The sequence below is a fragment of the Gobio gobio genome, assembly GCF_949357685.1.
Source record: "Gobio gobio genome assembly, chromosome: 9".
NCBI classification, from domain to species: domain Eukaryota; kingdom Metazoa; phylum Chordata; class Actinopteri; order Cypriniformes; family Gobionidae; genus Gobio; species Gobio gobio.
The window spans coordinates 23,226,442-23,248,286 of NC_137115.1; the positions used below are offsets into that span (position 1 = coordinate 23,226,442).

The 21,845-nt window shown below is 39.5% G+C and overlaps 1 protein-coding gene across 10 annotated transcripts in view; it reads left to right on the forward strand.

The window, feature by feature from the left end:
- def8 (differentially expressed in FDCP 8 homolog) overlaps positions 1–21,602 on the forward strand; it is a 157,066-nt gene extending 135,464 nt beyond the window's left edge. For 4 of the 10 annotated variants that reach the window (XM_079824899.1, XM_079824904.1, XM_079824902.1 and 1 more), the window contains 3 exons: positions 2,678–2,818; positions 13,806–13,915; positions 20,610–21,601. In XM_079824899.1, the coding sequence (XP_079681025.1) occupies positions 2,678–2,818; positions 13,806–13,915; positions 20,610–20,694 (336 nt within the window). In that variant the 3' untranslated portion in view covers positions 20,695–21,601. Of the gene's footprint in view, positions 1–2,677; positions 2,819–13,805; positions 13,920–20,609 lie in introns of all 10 variants that reach the window. The other 6 variants (XR_013817153.1, XR_013817154.1, XR_013817152.1 and 3 more) reach the window with 5 other exon arrangements.
- Positions 21,603–21,845: the final 243 nt, after the last annotated feature.

Genomic DNA, 21,845 nt, shown 5'->3' on the forward strand with positions numbered 1-21,845 from the left:
GGACTCAATGAGAAGCAGCACGTAACGATGCTATCAGCGGCTTCTTATACCATTAACCCTTAGTATAATTATGCCTCAGTCTTCACAAGCGGAATGTAGCGAAGCACACTGCTCTCCTTTTCCAATCTCTTCCAGTCAGACAGCCCTAACCAAAAATAACAACACATTTTCCTACCTTGTTTACTTGTTTGCCAGAGGTGTACCAAGGAATGATTACCTGCATCCTCCAGCAAAACTGTTGGGGTAACAGCTTAGGACCCAGGACCAATAGTGAAAAATGAAGACCAAGAGTCAGGAGTGTAATTAATTAAAGAAACATTTACTGAAGAATAGTTTGCAGTTTCATCATCAGAAGCCAGCTTGGTCTCACAAGGAGTTTGTAGGCCGCGCTCCCTTTACCAGCCTCCGCCTATCTGTAACACAGAATACTGCGCACATACACAGATACACAGTCTCTCCAAGGTTGGAGTTGGTGAGATCTGGTCCCAAACAGAGAAAGTTTTCCAAAACATATTGATAACGTGCTTTTCTCTCAGTGAGAGATACAGACAATAGTACAGACCATATTCATCTTGATTCTTTAGGGTTTCAGTAAAAGGAAATATAAAATTAAATAAAATAAAATAAAAGACAAATCCATATTTCATCTCTGGAAGCCGGGCTAAATGAGCAATCACTGTTACTGCATTCCTGTTGAGTTAGAGGTGTGTGATACCTCCAAAATCCAAACACACGACAGCATGTTCTGAAATCAAGTGTTTTGGCAAAACATCACACATCACTAGGACCGACCCTCAGTCAACACTCAGAGACCAAATACAAACCTTAGAAAATATAAAGGAAGAAACAATCATAACTAGAGAGAATCATTAAAGATCATTATAATAATATAGAAAGATAAGTATTGATTAAGGCTTTGATTATACATTTAATTAGGATATATATATATATTGAAGCGGCGGTAGATTCCAGAATCTTTCAGTAGCTTGTAGCTTGTCAAACTACTCTTTCAGAGTAGCTTCCCCAACACTGGTTGTTCTATATAGGCGTGTTAAGGGCAGGTTTTAGGCGGGCTGGCTACTAGCCCAACAGTGGGAACTCAGCTTGATTTATGCCTCTTTGCTCGAGGTCCGAGTCTATTGGCCACGCTTGGCACATTGTGAACACTGGACCGGCAGTGGAAAAGCGGCTATTGATGCACTCCAACACAGCATGAGCACACAGGATGGGAAACTATATTTGGATAGTGCTCTCTAATTTGATATACAGGTCAGTTCAGTGATCAAATTTGGTTTCTTTCCTCTAAGACAGTGGTTCTCAACCTTTTTTGGGCCAGCGCCCCCTTACCCATTCTCTAGGTCCTCTACCCATCAAATAAAATGTAGTCCAATTGTCTTCCCTGGATTTACATTTTTGGTGATTTTCAATGCTGTATGCTTTGACAATGTTGAGGTTCCTTTAAAATCCTATCTGACATACCCTGCTCCCCCGAAGGTTAAAAAGACTTTATTTTTATTTTTTTACTTGGGATATATCCATAGTGGAATTTTTACTGATAAGTTTTCAGTTTGTTCTCCCTTTCCTAACACTCTTGCAAAATAATATGTATCCCTTAGTTTTAGAAGAAGTTTCTTATTTTCACTGGCATGTCTCTTAGGTGTTGAGCACTAGTGCATTTTTGAGCCTACATTCAGTACGAGTAAAATACTTAAGTACTGTTTAAATCAGATACTCTAAGACTTTTTCTCAAGTCGTACTGGAATTGATGACTTGTAACTTGTAATTGTCATTTTCTCTGTAATGAATCTGTACTTTTACCAAGTGTGGTTTTCAGGTACTCTTTACACCTCTGTATTTTTGATCAAATAAATGCAGCCTTGGTGAGCAGAAGAGACTTCTTTCAAAAATATTTAAAAAAAATCTTAACTTACAGTAGTGTATATTATATATTTTTATTAGGGCTGTCAAAAGATTAATCGCGATTAATCGCATCCAAAATAAAAGTTTGTGTTTACATAATATATGTGTGTGTACTCTGTTAATTATTATTTATATATAAATACACACGTATATATTTAAGAAAAAAATATTATTTTTATATATAAAACATTTATATATATTATAGATTATATAAATGTATATACAGTATATACGTGCAAATATTTCTTAAATATATACATGAATGTGTGTGTATTTATATATCAATATAAGTCATCTTGAGACAAAACAATGGCAGTGACATATGTTAAGATATGTCAGTGCAAATTGCTTTAATTTAAAACAGGTCAAACATGCATTTTAATCTGGGACTAGGTTTAAGCCTTGTCTGTGAAACCGGGGGATAAGGTAACTACATGGGTTAGGGTTAGGTTTAGGGGTAGGTTCATGGTTAGTAACAAGTTATTACACAGTTAATGATACCGGGTTTAGATAAGGGTTTGTTGCTCGTAATTATGCATAATTTATTGTTTTATAGTAAGTGCATATAACGTTTATCACTAAAATAAAATGTTACCTTGATTTATTACCCTAAAATCAATACAGTTTCACATTTGTGTTTCTTCTGTGTTCTTGAATATGAACTATTTGAAATGTTGAACCCTAAATAAATTATCATTCAGATAGGGTAAAGATAGTGGAATTTAAAATAACTGATGGTATAATTGTAATATCACAGCTTCAAGACCGTCAGCACTTTGTGGAGAATGATGACATGTACAGCCTACAGGACCTGATTGAAACATCCAGTGGGCGTCTCAGCTGTTCCCTCACTGAAATTCACACAACTTTTGCCAAACATATTAAACTAGACTGTGAGGTAAGTTTGTGGGTGACACTCTGAACATAGAAGCACACAAAGTTTGTTCAAACTCTTTAAAGGGCCAGGGTCAGATAATGTTGGTCCAGTTATAATATTTGTCAAGGTTTCTCGCACCATATCTAGTTACCAACCTCTTTGACCCGTTAAATTAAACAGACTGTGTTTTGCAGCTAAAACTTTAAAGGGATAGTTCACCCAACATTTTAAATTCTGTCATAATTTAGTCACACTTGTGTCGTTCAAAACCTGACCTTCTTTCTTTTGCAAGACACAAACAAGTATATTTTGAAAAGTGTTTATTTTTTTTATTTTTTATTTTTTTTTGGGGGGTGGATGAAGTACACAAATCCTGAACTGATTCATCACAATTAAAGTAATCTAAATGATAAAATATTAAAGTAATTAGAAAGGTTTTGCAAATTTTTACAGAGAAAAAAAATCAAGTTCTTATTTTGTTCAGCTCTAGCACATTTCATGGCTAGAAATTATCTGTTCCCTTTCGAGAGTACTCTCGTATTGCGTAACTTTAGCTTACGCTTATGGGGAAACTCCTTTTCTTGAGAATTTGAAGCCAAAAATTATCCTTATAATTTATATAATGTAAAACGCAGTGCAGCTGCACAGCAGACCTAAGCAGAGTGTACTGGCGCGCTGAAATGCTGCGGCAACTGCACAAACCAATGGCGAGGCGTGCACCAATCGGGTCGCTTCACGCCCAAAAGCACGTCTAGACACTGTTAAATTTAGCATATTTAAGCTATAAAAGCCCATGTAACGCCATAGGATTCAGGTTTAATCTCCTTCAGCAGACTCACCCTTTGCTGAACTCCGGATCCAGAACTCGCCGCCGTTGAAAAGGCCTTTAGCGCAACCAGCACCTGCTTCGCAGTCTGAGGACGCCGAATCATGCCTTCGATGGACTTCCATCTACCAATATCCTTTTATGCCGTGTGTGTGTGTGTTGCCGCTGCAGCACTCACACTCACAAAAAGAGCCAGGCGTTGTTGAAAATGCCTCGTATATCCTGTGCCTCGTGTAGAGGCCACCTCTTCGACGAAGATCTGCACATCCTGTGTGCCTAGGCCATGAAACTGCCGAAGTGGCACTCTGTAAGGGCGGCTGCCCAGAGTGTGACGAGATGGCGCTGCCGACCCTGCGTGCTCGGCTCGCCATCTTCAATGAGAACCCTGCTCATTCCACTCACTCCGCTCTCCCTGTCGGGCCGCGCAAGAAGAAGCGCCCCGAGCAGAGGATGCTGAAGCAGGCTGTGCCAGAACAGACAAGCGAGCCCACGCCGGGAAACTCCCTGCGTGTCTCGCTCTCTGATTCTCCCTCTCCTGTCTTGTTTGTCAAGTTAGCAACCGGTACTGAGTTAGCGACCGGTACTATGTCCTTTGGTGGTCAAGAAGCGGATGAGGATGACAGCCTTTCCCTCGCTGCATCCGGTAGTGATGACTGGTCGGACTCGATCGGTTCCCCGCACCCTCTACCTAGTTCCAGTGGTGTCAGACATTAACTCTGAACTCATTTGCCTGCTGACCAGGGCCGTGGATGACCTCGGGCTCAAGGGGTCTCATCCTGAGGAGACCACACGAAGCAGGCTGGATGAGTGGTTTTCGCCGTCAGGCCCCTTCCTTCCTGAGGTACACGATGAGCTGACGAAATCGTGGGAGGCGCCATATTCAGCTCGTTTGAAATCCTCATCATCTTCAGCGCTCTCTGTAATCGACAGCGCGAAGGAAGGAAGTTATGAGGGTCTGCCCCCTCTGGAGGAAGCTGTCGCCGCGCATTTTTGCCCGCCCTCTGCTAAGGGATGGCAGGCTAAAGCGCCCCACCCCTCGAAGCCCTGCCGCACTATGTCAGTTCTCGCCGGTCAAGCATACGCCTCCGCATGATGACGGTGCTGCAAGTGTTTCAGGGCAAACTTCTCCGCTCTCTGGATGAGTCTGTCCCTGATCCGGAAGTTTTTAAGGACCTGCGCAGCGCCACTGACCTGGCCCTGCGCGCAACGAAAACCTCCGCCCAGGCGATTGGCAGGAGCATGGCAAACCTGACGGTACAAGAGCGCCACCTCTGGTTAACCCTGACGGACATGAAGGACGCGGATATTAACCACTTGCTTGGATTCTCCCATCTCCTTCACCAGCCTGTTTGGCCCAGCTGTGAAGGGGTTCGCTGAGCACTTCACCGAAGCACCGAAGTCTCGAAACTGATAAAAAATGGGGATGTGGAAGCAGTCCCCGTAACAACAAAAGAGTCAGGCTTTTACAGTCTCTACTTCCTCGATCCAAAGAAGAATGGCGGTCTCAGACCGATCCTAGATCTCAGGCATCTGAACAAAGCGCTTATGACGCGATCGTTCAGAATGTTGACGACAAAACAAATCCTTGTGCAAATTCACTCGAGAGACTGGTTTCTTAGCACCACGACTGGCCCAGCCGCCCGCTGTATGCTTTTCCTCCGATCGCGATGTTACCTCAGATCAGAGAGAGCAAGTTTGCAGTGCTTTTACAACCCCAAATCATAAAAAGTTGGGACAGTATGGAAAACGCAAAAAAAAAAAAAAGAAGTGATTTCTAAATTTACTTTGACTTGTATGTCATTGCAGACAATATGAACACAAAATATTTCATGTTTTGTCTGGTTAACTTCATATCATTTGTAAATATGCATCCTTTCCTGTCCAGACCTGCAACACATTTCAAAAAAAGTTGGGACAGGAGCAATTTAGGGCTAGTAATGAGGTAAAATGGTTAAATAATGATGTGATTTGAAACAGGTGATGTCAACAGGTGATTGTAATTATGATTTGGTACAAAAGCAGCATCCAAGAAAGGTCTAATCCTTTAGGAGCAAAGATCGGCCAAGGATCGCCAGTTTGCCAACAAAATGTGAGAAAATTATTGAAATGTTTAAAAACAATGTTACTCAAAGAAAGATAGGAAGAGATTTGGATATTTCACATTCAACAGTGCATTTCATAATTAAAAGATTCAAGGAATCTGGAGGAATTTCAGTGCGTAAAGGACAAGGGCGCAAGCCTAAGCTGAACAACCGTGATCTCCGATCCCTCAGGCGGCACTGCATCAAGAATCGTCATTCGGCAGCTTTACGCTGCCTGGTATCTATAAGCGATATCACCACATGGGCTCAGGATTACTTTGGCAAACCTTTGTCAAGTACCACAATACGTAGTTACATCCACAAATGCCAGTTAAAACTGTACTGTGCCAAAAGGAAGCCCTATGTTAACAGTGTCCAGAAGCGCCGTCGACTTCTCTGGGCTTGGAGGCATCTGGGATGGACCATCACACAGTGGAAACGTGTACTGTGGTCAGATGAATCAGTATTTGAGGTATTTTTTGGGAGGAATGGACGCCGTGTGCTCCGGACCAAAGAAGAAAAGGATCATCCAGACTGTTACCAGCAACAAGTCCAAAAGCCATGGTATGGGGTTGTGTCAGTGCCCTTGGCAAAGGTAACTTGCACTTCTGTGAAGGCACCATTAATGCTGAAAAGTACATAGAGATTTTGGAGCATAATATGCTGCCTTCAAGAAGACATCTTTTCCAGGGACGTCCATGCATATTTCAACAAGACAATGCAAAACCACATTCTGCACACATTACAAAGTCCTGGCTGCGGAGGAAGAGGGTATGGGTACTTGACTGGCCTGCCTGCAGTCCCGACCTGTCTCCAATAGAGAATGTGTGGCGCATTTTGAAGCGTAAAATGCGGCAACGAAGACCCCGTACTGTTGCCCACCTTAAGACTTGTTTGCAGGAAGAATGGGACAAAATTACACCTGAAACACTTCATCACTTGGTGTCTTCAGTCCCTAAACGTCTTTTAAGTGTTGTGAAAAGGAATGGCAACATTACAAAGTGGTAAATGCTTTACTGTCCCAACTTTTTTTGAAATGTGTTGCAGGTCTGAATGACAGGAAAGGATGCATATTTACAAATTACATGAAGTTGACCTTACAAAACATGAAATATTTTTTGTTCATATTGTCTGCAATGAAATACAAGTCAAAGTAAATTTAGAAATCACTTCTTTTTTTTTTTTTTTCGTTTTCCATACTGTCCCAACTTTTTCTGATTTGGGGTTGTAATAGCTCCTCTCTGGAGGAACCAACTGTGGTTCTCCGAGCTCATTCAGCTGCTAGGAACAGCCCAATGGCCAATACCGCTGAGGAGGAACCTCCTCATGCAGCCGACCCGACTTATGGGCCCTCTATGTGTGGCCCATCAACGGATACCCAGGAACCTCCCTGAAGGGGTGCTGAATACTATTTCTAACGCTAGACCGCCCTCTACCAGGCAGCTTTACGCTCTAAAATGGTCAGTGTTTTCAAGCTGGTGTGCAGCTCGGAACCTGAACCCACACTCATGTGGAGTAACTAAAGTACTCTCCTTTCTTCAAGAGCTTTTGGACACGGGTTGCTCCCCCTCTACGCTCAAAGTATATGTGGCTTCCATAGCAGTGTCTCACTTTCATGTGGCCGGACAGCCACTGGGGACAAGCGACCTAGTCGCCCGCTTCCTCAGAGGAGCTAGGAGGCTGAACCCGCCTCGACCCCCATCGGTTCCTATTTGGGACCTTTCCACAGTCCTAGAGGCCATGAAAGGTCCCCATTTGTGACCAGTCACGGAAAGTAGGGACACAAGTCTGGGGCATTTTGAATTATTTACAGATTCTGAAAGTGTAGTCTCCAAGCTTTCCAGCGATGTGTAACACATGGAAGTATGATAATATTTGGAGAAGTTGTGGCCATTTGAATGTAGGCACTCAAAAAAGCTTAATAGGGAGAAATTTGCCTCTAAAGATTGTGTTCTCACCTGTTCTCACCTGCTGGGAGTGACAATAGGGCTCATTTACATCTCATTTAGATAAGCCACCCCCCCTGTAAAGCTGCATGGTTGCAATCGGACCACATACTATTAATAATAAAGGATAATGTGCATTGTAAATGTCAGTAATTTATCTTTTTTGACTAAAAATGATTTAGAGGCTGAAATATGTGAGTTTTATCTTTTTATAAAACCTTTTTTGTCAAAACTCTATTTGAACTTATGCATTGTAGATAACATGTTGCAAGACACTCCTTTAAAATCTGGCCATAATTTTTAAAGTTATTATTCTAATGTTTATGTAAACAAAAAGTACATATTGATGCTAATTTTATTTGTTATTTGCTGGTTTTCTACTTAAAAGTTGGTGAATTGATTTCATTGTGTAGCATTAGGACTTTTTAACAGGATTCTGTGATTACCATCATGATCAACTATGATAAACTAAAATCAACTATAATTATGTGTTTTATAGTATAATATGCAAAGTACAATTTTCTGTTCTTTTCTCTGATATTTAAGGGTAACATAGGCCTACAAAGACTCTTTTAGGTCTAAAACAGTTTGGATAGTTGTCAATACAGCGTTCCCACAGCTTGGTTAACTTCAAATTCAACAACCTTTCATGGACTTTCCAGGTCCAGCTTTTCTTTCTTTTTTTGCATTTATTTTTGGCCATATGACAGAGGTCTGATATTCTATTTGTCATATTTCTGTTTTGCATAAAACTGAAGAATATTCGGTACATCCTATACTGTATTCTAAAATGATCTGATATTAACTTTTGCATGGATTTTATTGAAAAGAGCTTAGGCTCATGTAACCATTCTGTTTTTGCAATATTTCACGGTGTGTCTGTGAAACGCTGAGGTACCGTATAGTTTTGTGCGCGCGTGAACATCATGGCAACGTACAACACAAAGTACCTCACGCGGGAAACACTTAACGTAACGCGTAAATGCAAGTAACAAACATAAATCAAGCATAGTCCACGAAGTGTTGGCGAAATAACACATTATCGGACCGGAGAGAATAATATGGAATTTCTTCCAGAAAACTTCTTGCACAAAATTAATTCAAGCACTTTCAAGGACCTGTATGTATGTTTATTTTCAGTCATGTCGTTGTACACAGCCCTCTCTTTCTGCACAAGGGAAAGATGATTGTGTTGGTTCTTTACTGCTTCAGACTTTCTGTCATCTGGGAGGTTTGCACTTCGTATCAGCTGCTCTTTAGCACTGCCAGCAGAGATCTGTGCGCAGCCAGCCACCAGGGTTGCCAGGTTTTCACAACAAAACCCACACAATTGCTACTCAAAACTAGCCCAAAACAAGCCCAATCGCTTGTTTTGGGGGGTAAAATATGTGTTTGTTTTTTTTTGGCATGGTTGCCTACTAAAATTCGCATTCCCGGGTCTAAATATCACATAATTGGGGTCGCTTCAACCCGCGGACATGAAAAATACAGATGGAATGTCCGCTGGCCACGATTCCCTTTGAGGGCGGGGGCAATAACAAAAGAAACACGCCTCTGCTGCATGCTAGAATCTCAGAAAAACAAGCCGATTTCAACCTCAAAGTGTATGCTTTTAAATATACCAATACTGCTATCTCAAACACAGAGAGGCTTCTTCGTGATCTCAACTAACAGATTCTGCAAAAAAGCGAAAAACACCAATTTTGAAAAAAAAAAACGCTTCTTTCTCATTTTGCTCGAAACTTGTGCTGCCGACTTGTGTCCCTTTTTTCGTGACTGGTCACATTTGAGCCACTTCAGTCTGTCAGCCTGAAGCACCTTTCGCTAAAGACTGCTCTCCTGCTGGCACTAGCTTCAGTCAAGCGAATTGGTGATTTACCTGCACTCTCAATGAGCGCTTCCCGCCTTGAGTTTGGGCCTAACGACTCCAGAGTCGTCCTCAAATCAAGACACGCATATGTACACAAAGTGCTCTCCACTCCGTTCAGAGCACAGATCATTTCACTTTCAGCTCTGCCCTCGTCTGAGGAAGAAAGAGACACGAATCTACTCTGTCCCGTCAGGGCTCTTAGAGTTTATCTAGAGCGTTCCGCCGTTTCCAGGCAGTTGGAACAGCTCTTCATATCGTCGCTGCCCGATGAAACTCATGTATGTCCAAAACTCAAAAGGAAATTTTCAAATTTCAAAAGCAGTTGAATGTAGCGTTGTCATACTTGGTACGGCATCTTTACATGTAACCATATTCTTGCCAGTGTAATGATATAATCCACATTTGACCAAAATTGAGTTTAAATGGACATACAAGCATATTTTACAGTAACGGTGGTCGATACGCATTCTTCCGATCATTAATTAGAATGGCCAAGTCGCATTTCATATTGACAGAGGAATACGTGCTGGACATTCTCAGCCTCTTGGCAAGCGGTGATAGCAGTATGAGTGAGGCATGTTCTAGTGACAATCATGACAGTAGCATTACAGGCTATAATTTGATCAGTTTGACTAAGAAAAAAAAAGTTTAAATCTTATCAATGAGACCGAGTTTATTTACATACTAGCAAGCAAACTAATCTGTGAAGAACTAGATTAGAACTAAACTGTGGAGAGCTTCAATGTCGTACTTTCGGCTATCCAGTGCTGAGCTTCGATGAAACTTCACGAGACCGGCGAGATGCTTCCACAGGGCGGGAGATACGCGGCGTGATTGACAGCTTTGACACCAAATGGATATACGTGAAAATCAGATGACATGATTTCACAACTTTTCATTGGCCATTTAGATATTTGAAGCATACTGTATACGGAAATGAACCTGGACATTCAATCCGTCGAAAAATCTCAAAATCGGCAAAATGGACATACGTGGTTTTCATCAGACAGCGACGATATGCTTTGGCGGTCACACCAGAGGGTGCGCGATCACGAAGTAGAGATTGTCACGATTGATTTGACTACATGATCATGCTATCTCACTGGCTTATGAGTCAAAGGGTCTCTGCTGCCCCTTAGCGTCAGAGCTCATTCCATCAGAGGCATGGCCTCGTCATGGGCTTGGTCCAGTGGAACACCACTTGAAGATATCTGTGTGGCTGCAAGCTGGGCGCCTCTGTCCACATTTATCAAATTCTATAACTTGGAAGTTCCTGCTTTACAAGCTTTGATTCTTTCCATATAAACAAATGCATAATGCATAAAAACAATACCATTTGGCCTGATTTATCCGGTCTGGTGCATACCATCTATACCATAAGGAACGATGTATAACATAAACATATGTTCTAACATATTCTATACTATAAGGCCCGATTATATCTGGTTTAGTTTATCTAAGTCCATATACAAAGTATATCATTCTATAACAATAAGGCCCAACTCTGTCCGGTCTAGTTCCTATAATTATATGACACAGGAATATTTTCCTGCATATACCCTTATGTGAGGCTCACTGCTCGTAGGCCTCTTATTGGGTCTCATCACATTACTAAGCAACCACTGAATGTAGTAACACAAAGGTATCATTTTAAAGCTTAGAATCTCAGCTTTTCAATGAATCTTAACTCTTAACGAGCGCTGAGTTATTCCTCTAAAACGGAGTGTACCGCCAGCTGGCGCCACCTAGCTGTGAAAAAATGAATTGTCATATTTTTCAAAAATCCTGCATGGATCAACATAAAATAGGTGTCATTTTAAAGCTTAGAGTCTTAACTTTACAATGAATGTAGCCATTATGAGTATCTCCAAAGTTATGATGAGTTATTTGCTGATAAAATGAAAAAAATAATTCATAATTTATGGAGGAGGGGGGGATTATTATGTACTGCATTTGTATACTTATTATGTATACAGCTCCGATAGTCATGTGTCATATGCCATTTGAAAGGTCTCACGGAGTAGAACACAACAAGCTTAATTGTTTTGGGCTTTGACTAAAAGCAAGTTTTTTTGTAAGTTAAGTCCTTCAAGTAATATATACTGATGCAGCATTCACATGGCGTTTTTCACTCGTAACTTCATGAAATGTGGAAAATTGCACATCGTTATTTACAGCAGATTAAAAATATTAAAAAGAGCCCAAAGTCACCACAATCTGTCTTTTAGATCTAAAGATATTCCTCGTTGAATCATAACACACAAAAAACAGCACAAACGCACATGAGCGGAGTACAAAAATAACAGTTGCTTAGACTTGGCGTTTTTGCTGGTAACTTCATGAAACATGCTCCGGCACATCCTAGTTTCAGCAGACTCTCATGATTAAAAAGAGACCAATGTCACCATAATCCGTCACTCAGATCGTAAAATATTCCCACATAGATTTATAAAACATTATATAGGACAGGAGCACATACGCTAAATAAACTATTGTAGCTCTGAAGTCGCGTTTACGCTTGTAACTTCATGAAACATGCTCCGATCATTGAAAAATTGCACATCCTTATTTACAGCAGACTCTCACGATTAAAAAGAGACCAAGATTTGTCACTCAGATCGTAAAAAATGTTCCCACATAGATTTATAACACATTTAAACTGACAGGAGCACATAAGCTAATAAACAGTAGCTTTAAAGTCGGGTTTACGCTTGTAAATTCATGAAACATGCTCCGATCGTTGAAAATGAGTCCAAAATCAACATAATCCATTGCGTCGATCACAAGATATTCCTCACTGATGTTGTGTTGATCAATGCAGTTTTTAAAAAATGGCAATTCATTTCATAGCAGCTAGGTGGCGCCCGGCGGTACACTCAGGTTTAATAACTTAGTAATAAATCAGCGCTCGTTTAGAGTTGATCAAAATGAATAGATGCATTGCAAAACTGAGATTCTAAGCTTTAAAATTATACTATTTTAATATAATATAAATAATATCGTAATAATATAATATGTCTTTTATCATTAGATTGTCCAAATGTAATACATTTATATTTTCTAAAAATATATAAAGTGTTCTAACAAATTATTTTTATTTTTTACTCTTCTTGCTATAGTTTGAGTTATGAGTCTTTAAATGTGTGTATATCACTCAGAAAACAACAGTTTTATAAATGTCAAGGACTGAACAAAAAGGCTACCTTTGTTCTAAATGCTGTAACATTTGGATTACTTTATGCTATCACCACAAAATTTGATCCAGATCTAATTGCACATATAGGGGAACATCACCAAAAATGTTTTGCCTTCCTGAGTTATTGAATGTTAAATAAGAAAGATTTGAAAAATATTTTTTTTTTTTTAAATTGTAAAAAAAAAAAAAAATTTCAGCAGTTTCTCAGCATTAGATTGTCCGAATATAATACAATTTATATTTTCTAAAAATAAAACAAGTTTGCTAACAAATGATACCTACCGTTTGACTCTCCTTGCTATAGTTTTGGAGTTATGAGTCTTTAAAGTTGTGTATGTCACTCAGACAAAAAAAACCTCTAACCTTCAGGGCTTAAGGGGTTAAAGAACACACAGCGTTTTAAATTTGGTTCCCATAAGTAAGCTAAACTTACGCAATACGAGAGTACTCTCGAAAGGGAACTTCTCGGTTACTAACGTAACCTCGGTTCCCTGAGAGTAGGGACCCTACTCTCGTATTGCGTAACCCGCCATGCTATTTTGCTTAGATCAGGGAATCACTTCAGTCAATTTTACCTGAATCCTATGGCGTTACATGGGGTTTTAATAGCTTAAATATGCTAAATTTAGCAGTGTCTAGACATGCTTTTGGGCGCAAATCGACCCGATTGGTGCACGCCTCAGCCGCCTCGCCATAGGTTTGTGCAGTTGCCGCAGCACAGCCAATCAGCGTGCCAGTACGCTCTGCCTGGGTCTGCTGTGTAGCTGCACTGCGTTTTACAATATATAAAATTATAAGGATAATTTTTGCCTTCATATTCTCAAGAAAAGGAGTTTCCCCATAAGCGTAAGCTAAACTTACGCAATACTCGTTCCCTATCAGGGAACGGAGGTTATGTTAGTAACCTAGTAGCAATCTACCCTAGCAATTTCAGCTAAACTCTGAAATACATGTCTCAAGGAAGTCTCAAAAGTTGAAAGAAAATGTTATCATGGTATGATCACTTGAAAGTGAGCAGCCTCTGAAGTGAAAACCTTTCTGCTGTGTCACTGCCAGCATCTCTGTCTTAACACTCTTTTATACCATCAGAAATGCCAGGCCAAAGGCTTCATGTGTGAATTGTGCAAAGAGGGTGACATTCTCTTCCCATTCGACAGCCACACCTCCACCTGTTACGACTGCTTTGCTGTTTTCCACAGGTTTGCTTTTAAAAACATCAGATACATTTCCAATTACCACATCCCATATGCACCCTTATAGGGCCTGGAAAGGGACAGGTTTGGTTTGCTAAGTTTTGTTGTTACCATATCATATTAACTCAAGATAATGTGATTATATATATTGGCCACAATATATTGTTTTGAGGCCTTAAAAGGCATAAAGATTAATTTAGTCAAAATTGCACTGCATGCATAGCACAGCTATAAATGTAAAGTCGTGACCCCTATGATGAGGGAACAAAATCCTTTTCTCATGGCCATGAGTTTAATAAGTAAAACAGACCTGTATGAATGCCAGCAATGTGCTATAATCAGATAGAAAATTATTTAAGAAATTTATTTTATATTAGAAATGACATAAATATAAGTCAGAAGGCATCAAAAGTGCATTCTTTAAAGGTCCCATGGCATGAAAATGTCATTTTATGAGTTTTTTTTAACATAAATATGAGTTCCTCTAGCCTGTATATGGTCCCCAAGTGGCTAGAAATTTTGATGGGTGTAAACCGAGTTCTAGCTGTCTTGCTCTGCCTTTGAGAAAATGACAGCCCAGACGAGCTGATCTGGAATACCAGGAAAGGTTACCTCCTCTTCCTCTGCTTTGCCCGCCCAGAGCATTCGGAGAAAATGGATTCAGTTTATGTCAGCACAGGCTTTACAAACAGACTTTACGATATGGATTCGACAGCACCGCGACAAACAGTGAGTAACAGTGTTCATTAATGCCTGATCTGTGATCAGGGATTTCTGATGTGTAGCTAATCATTCAAATTCACACAGACTTTCTTTCTAGATCGTTTAATGATCGCCTTCTTGATGCCCTAAGCGTAATGTATGGGTTGATTTTAGACTCAAAATGATTAATAAATGCACACACAATTATCCATGAACTTGCTAAATGTTGCAGACAGTACAATAATTTACAATCCACAAACAAATGCCTTTTAACTTGTGTGTGCAAAATACAGAATTACATGAATGTACAGCGATTTGTACAAAAAGAGACATAGTTATGAATACAAAACTTCGATTTTGTATTAATGTAAGTCAGAATTTGTGCGTGCAACGAGTAAGATGTGCATTCGTGGATCCGGTGACGCGCATGCATTCATTGACTCGTTTGTGAGTCGATCCTATTTGATTCATTTGGATTTTGAGACTTTCATTTCGCCGGTTTGGCCTTGCACGATCCACACACACACACACAGCTGTCTAAGAAAACCACTAGATGGCAGTATCTGCCAAAACAGACACCAGCACCGTGAGTGTTATTCTGCCTATAAGACGCTTTATGTGTCCTCGTTATAAAGACGAGGAAACCCTTAACAGGCTAACGTTGAAAAGGTATTAATAACGCATAGGCTACTTTGTATAGGCAAGCAGATTAAATCAGGTTATGAACACAACATTGTTCATCACAACATTTTTCTCCCATAGAAAACCATTATAAAATGCTTAATATGCAATATAGCACATGTTCAATAAAGTGTATAGCCTACTTTTAATATCACCGTTTTGAACAACATATAGGAAACCGTAATGTACATATAGGCCGCAGCACATAGCTACTCTCCTATTCTTTATTAGTGAGGTATGTACAGAATTTGTTCTTTTAAGATCCCTGTCTGTAAGCCACGTTAAGCGTGCAGGAAAATGCTTTAAACGTGTAATTATAAACGCGTTGCATTCATATTCTGGGCATCTGCCTTTTTTTGCACATGCTTTATTAATAAGAGTTTGGTCTTGCACGGTCTTCTTAATGCGTTTTTCACATTAAGCGTTTTAAAATATTTGCGCATTTTGGGTTCATGTTTTTGTAATCATCGCGGTCTTAATGCATTAATGCATCCTGGACTCATCATATACATAGTAAGCGTTTTCTCCCATAAAGTCTATTATAAAAGAAAACGCTTAATGTGGCTTCCTGCAGTAAAACGGTGATGTTAAAAGTAGGCTATACACTTTATTGAACATGTGCTATATTGCATATTAAGCATTTTATAATGGTTTTCTATGGGAGAAAAATGTTGTGATGAACAATGTTGTGTTCATAACCTGATTTAATCTGCTTGCCAAATATGCCTATGCGTTATTAATACCTTTTCAACGTTAGCCTGTTAAGCGTTTCCTCGTCTTTATAACGAGGACACATAAAGCGTCTTATAGGCAGAATAACACTCACGGTGCTGGTGTCTGTTTTGGCAGATACTGCCATCTAGTGGCAGAAGGTTTTCTTAGACAGCTGTGTGTGTGTGTGTGTGTGTGTGTGTGTGTGTGTGTGTGTGTGTGTGTGTGTGTGTGTGTGTGTGTGTGGATCGTGCAAGGCCAGACATGAAAGTCAAAATCCAAATGAATCAAATAGGATCGACTCACAAACGAGTCAATGAATGCATGCGCGTCACTGGATCCACGAATGCACATCTTACTCGTTGCACGCACAAATTCTGACTTACATTAATACAAAATCGAAGTTTTGTATGCATAACTATGTCTCTATTTGTACAAATCGCTACACATTCATGTAATTCTGTATTTTGCACACACAGGCATTTGTTTGTGGATAGTAAAACATGTCTGCAACATTTAGCAAGTTCATGGATAATTGTGTGTGCATTTATTAATCATTTTGAGTCTAAAATCATCCCATAGTAATGCATCAGTGAATCAAGCCAGTGACTAAAACAATCGTTTCTGTTAGTAGCATGAAACAAATCCCTTATTTAAGTCATTAAACTACAGAGAGCGATCAGAGAACACTCTTTATAATGGCTGAAGCTGTCAATCACACGTTGCGATCAAAGAACACTCTTTATAATGTTCGTTCGTGTATTGTTTCGTTTTATTGTATTGTCCGTGTATTATCGCATCTTTTTCCAAATCCCCTTTATAAACACACCACAGACAACAGATAAATTAATCCATAGATGTTTATTGGCCTTATCTGCATATTATGTTTTGTCTTTGGTCGCGGTCTGTTTGTGTTGTGGTTAGTCCAGGTTACCGGAGGCAAATGGCAATCAATCTGTCAATCACACGTCGCGAGTGTATCTGCACACTTGCCCAAACTGCCGTTATAATGAATGGCACTGTTATGCTGCACAAAGCTCTTACTGTATTCATGTCGATGTCGTGTTCGCTGTTAGTTGTGGTGAAAGCATTTTGTGAGAGAACGCGCTGCAATGACGAGATCACTGCATTCACGATCACCAGACTGTCTGTGTACTCAATGCTCATCACTGCAGCCTTTCATGTGATATGAATAGAAAATAAAATAATGCTATACTACCTATAATAACTCTCAGCTACAAATAAGCTCGCTCTAACAGCACAGCGCTCTCAACAGTACAATAAAACTTCCTCCAGCTCTCCATGGTTCATGAGTGCCCAGTCACACTCTCTCTCTCTCTCTCTCTCTCATGCATGCAGTGCGTGCGTGCGTGCAGTGCCTCGTTAAACCACGCCCCCTCCGCAACATAATCTAACACTCATTCCAAATGCAAAGATGTCAGCCAATCACAACAGTGGGCGTTTTCACTGAAGTCTCACAGCAGACACGCCCCTTGAAACAGAGCATTCAAGCCAGAGGGGTAATAACAGTATAAAAAAATGCCTTTTATTTCTAAATTATGAAATGTTTTAATGTAAAAATCATACTAACAATATAAGTACACCTCAGGAAACATTAAAAAATAATAGAAAAATGCCATGCCATGGGACCTTTAAGTGACAGTTCACACAAAAGTGAAAATTCTTTCATCATTTACTCACCCTTGTGTCGTGTACTCACCCTTTTATGATTTTTTTTCTGTGGGAAGTGTGAAGAGAGTGAACCAAACCATCCCTTCCCAGGCACCATATACTGCTACTTGCTTTTTAATTTTACAGTGTTGACTATAAACCTCAATAAGAGTCCTACAAATGTCTGTGCCTTTCTCTGACCCTGCTGCTGGAGAGCTACTATCCTGCAGAGTTTAGCTCCAATCCCAATCAAACACCAGCTAATCATGGTGTTTTGGGCTACTTGAAAATGACAGGTATGTATGTTGGAGTAGGGTTGGAAATTAAGTCTACAAGAAGGTAGCTCTCCAGGAGTAGGGTTGGAGACTCCTGCCCGAAAAATAGCTTGATATATACGTATTTTACTCTTCCTAACTTGCTCAGCGATTTGCCATGACAGTAGTTGACCTGGAAGAGAAAAAGTCTCTTGTGATAATAGCTACGTTTACATTCATTCCGATTGATGAATCAGAACTTGTTTACATGAATGCTAAATTAAGTGTTCGGGTTGATGTGCACGTTTATATGTCACAAGCTTCACATCTGAATTGATTTTTTATGGCATGCGCACACTGCACAAATATACAGAAATCCCCACTGTTTGCGCATACTCTTCTACGGAAGAGGATTAGGGCCAAGTAATAATAAACAAATAAAACAATCTCGAGATTAGTAGATAGTTCACCCAAAAATGAAAATTAGCCCATCATTTACTCACCGCCAAGTCATCCTAGGTGTATATGACATTCTTCTTTCAGATTAATAAAATCGGAGTTATATTACAAAAGTCCAGGCTAATCCAAGCATTAGAATTTGATTCATAGTTGCTCTGTTTTTGAAGTCCATAAAAAGTGCATCTGTCCATCAAATAACGTGCTCCACGCGGCTCCAGGGTGTTAATAAGGTCTTCTGAAGCGATTCGACGCGTTTGTGTAAGAAAAATATTCATATTTAAAACTTTATCAAGTAAACTTTCGGCCGACCGCCTTCCCTGGAAAAGTGTTGAATGTGAAGACGCGTACGTGACGTCATGACGAGCGTACCTGGTCGCGTTAGTCTTTTGATCGGCAGGGGAACTTTCAACAATTTTTCCATAAATTGAACAGGGAAGGCGGTCGGCCGAAAGTTGACTTGATAAAGATTTAAATTTGGATATTTTTCTCACACAAACTGGTCTATTCGCTTCAGAAGGCCTTTATTAACACCCCAGAGCCCCGTGGAGCTCTGATGGGCTGATGGGCAGATGCATTTTTTATGGATTTCAAAAACAGAGCAACTATGAATCCAGTTCTAATGCTTGGATTAGCCTGGACTTTTGTAATATAACTCCGATTTTATTCATCTGAAAGAAGAATGTCATATACACTTAGGGCACAACTTGAGGGTGAGTAAATGATGGGCTAATTCTCATTTTTGGGTGAACTATCCCTTTAAAGTGTGTAAAGATTAAAGATTATAATGCAAGATTAAACTCGTTAAATTTCAAGAAAAAAATCTAAATACAATGTCGAGAATAAAAAATCATTCAATTTTGAGAACAAAGTCGTGTTTCGAGAACAATCTTGTAAAATTTCGAGAAAAAAGTGGAAATAAAATGTTGAGAATAAACTCGTTAAATTTTGAGAATAACGTTGTGTTTCGAGAATAAACGTTAAATTTAGAGAAAAAAAGTCAAAATGTCGGTGTCATGTTCATTGCATACTGATGGAGGTGGTCATGACGGATCACTTAGATCACTTAGTCAAGCTATATTTTTGGCTTTCTTTCAATAACAAAGAAACAGTACTATCAGCTTTAGCTAATTATAACCGAATAATACGTAGCATACGAACTTTAAAGAGAATTTTAAAGCGGCAGGTTCTTTTTAGAAGAAAACAGTCCAATTTGTGGGATATACTCACTTTTATCCAACATGAAATAACAACCCATGGACAAATGCAAGGTTTACTGGCTTCACCTGGCTTCACATGCTATTCATTTAGGTTTCGTGGTTTCCCAGCTGGGATACTATACCTATCCTAGGATACCATAAGACGCATTATTAATCTTGTTGATCCTCAAGGTGTGGAATATCGACGAATATTGCTTGAGAAGCAGTGGCAGAACTAGACTTTTATACATGGGGTGGCCAAGGCTACTTTAGGGGGTCCATAGACCGTGAAAGAATATCATGTCTTGTTTTGACCCATGTAATACCCATGTATTCTTATAAACAAGCTACCAAAGATGCTAGTGAAATTTCACAATTCTCGATTCAAACTTTTGCCATACTTTTATGTGTCTGTTCAAGCGCAAGAAAGAGTATTCGTGCACTCTCTGTGTGCGCTATGGATGAAACGCCATATGCCTCACACCAGGCTTTTCTCAAGTTCAAGGCGGCAGTACTGTTTTAGTGAATCTAATCACCATAAAGGCAAAAAGTTATCTTCAAGAATGAAAAAAGTGGCGTCGATATGTTTTACAGTAAATGTGCAAATGAAAACAGAAAGCACAATCTATATTAGCCTATATCTCTACATAAGCACAGACTTTATTAAATAGCTACACAGAAAGAAAAATATTGAAAAATGTCTATACTCCGTGTGTGGGGAAGGCCCACCTTGCCACCTCATAAATTTATACCATTTTTAAACAAACAAACCACTTTTTTATGACTTTTTTACACAAAATCTGTTGCTCTATCAATGTTCAATAAAAACGTACACTATGGGAGTACTGAAAAGCACATTTTTTTTAAGGTGTGCCTTCAGTGCCTACTTGTGCTGCTGAACGAAACTGCACATTTCTGAACGCAGCACAGAATCAACCTTGTATAGAATGTATTGCTTCCATGTACCTATTCATTCCTTCTAAGTTTGAGTTTTGTTCTTGCTTGTGATTTTGCTATCTTGCCCAGGGATTGCTACTATGATAACTCAACCACATGTCCACGCTGTGCGAGAATGATGGAACGCAAAAATGAGGAGTCTCTGAACCCATAGATCAGCCTGAATGATGGATGCCTCACAAACACTGTGAAATCTTCAGAGCCAGAGCTCTGGCATATGGGTCTTGTCTCATCCTCTCTGTAATTTATTTGTTCCAGAGGTTTGTATCATGCTCCTGTATTGTCATACATTTGGTGTGATCAGCATAGCTTTGATCTCACAGTCATAGTTATAGTCTTCAGAAGAACATGCCATTGTTTAAGTTTGACAGAGACGATTTCTGTTTGGACTGAAGACATGTAACAGTAACAAAAAAAAATCCATATTTATGGGAAAAAAGGGGGAAACTTATACTAAAAGCAGTTCGGTTTAAGCAGTTCCCTTTGTTTTCCCATAAATATGGATTTTTTGTTGCTGTTACATGTCTTCAGAAGAACATGCCCTTGTTTAAGTTTGACAGGGATGATTTCTGTTTGGACTGAAGACTATAACTATGACTGTGAGATCAGTTTGATCTAAAGATTCCTAAACATAATTTTGGGTAGCATGCTTCAAAGGGATCGGGCAAAAATACTACAGGGCAACACTGTTTACTTTATAGTTATATTCTCAAAATGAAAAGTTGCTTAAAAATGTTGTAGATAATATTCTAAAATGTATGTTGTGCTCCCATTTTATAAGATCAACATGGTCATGTGTTTTAATCTATTCATGTATCCAAGGAGAACCACTACTTCAGTTATATCCAAAATATCATTGGACATTTTTGTATGGTTGCATAAGTTCAACAGTCATTTCAAGTTTAAGAATATTACAGTTACCTTGTGTTAAATCTGCTATTAAATGGTAGAATGCTGTTTAATTGTCTCTGTAATAACTGTAGAAGATAACCTATAGTGTATGTTCAATATCTAAGATCTCTTTACACAAAGCATGAATAAAAAAGGAACATTGGCCCATGTTTTGTTGATCTCCAGCTTTGCTTTTAGCATTAATCAAATAGGGTAAAATGTGGGGTAAAGATGTCTCCGGACATCTCCGCTGTGCTGCTCATGCACGTTGGGTCTGTTTACATCAGGGCGTGTTCCTTTTTGACGTGTTGTTCGTTTTAAACGGTTGATGGGTAAAGTATTCTTAAAATGCATTCTAAAAATCAGAATAATTCGTAATAAATAATTATTCATGGTATTTAGAAGTGCCCACGA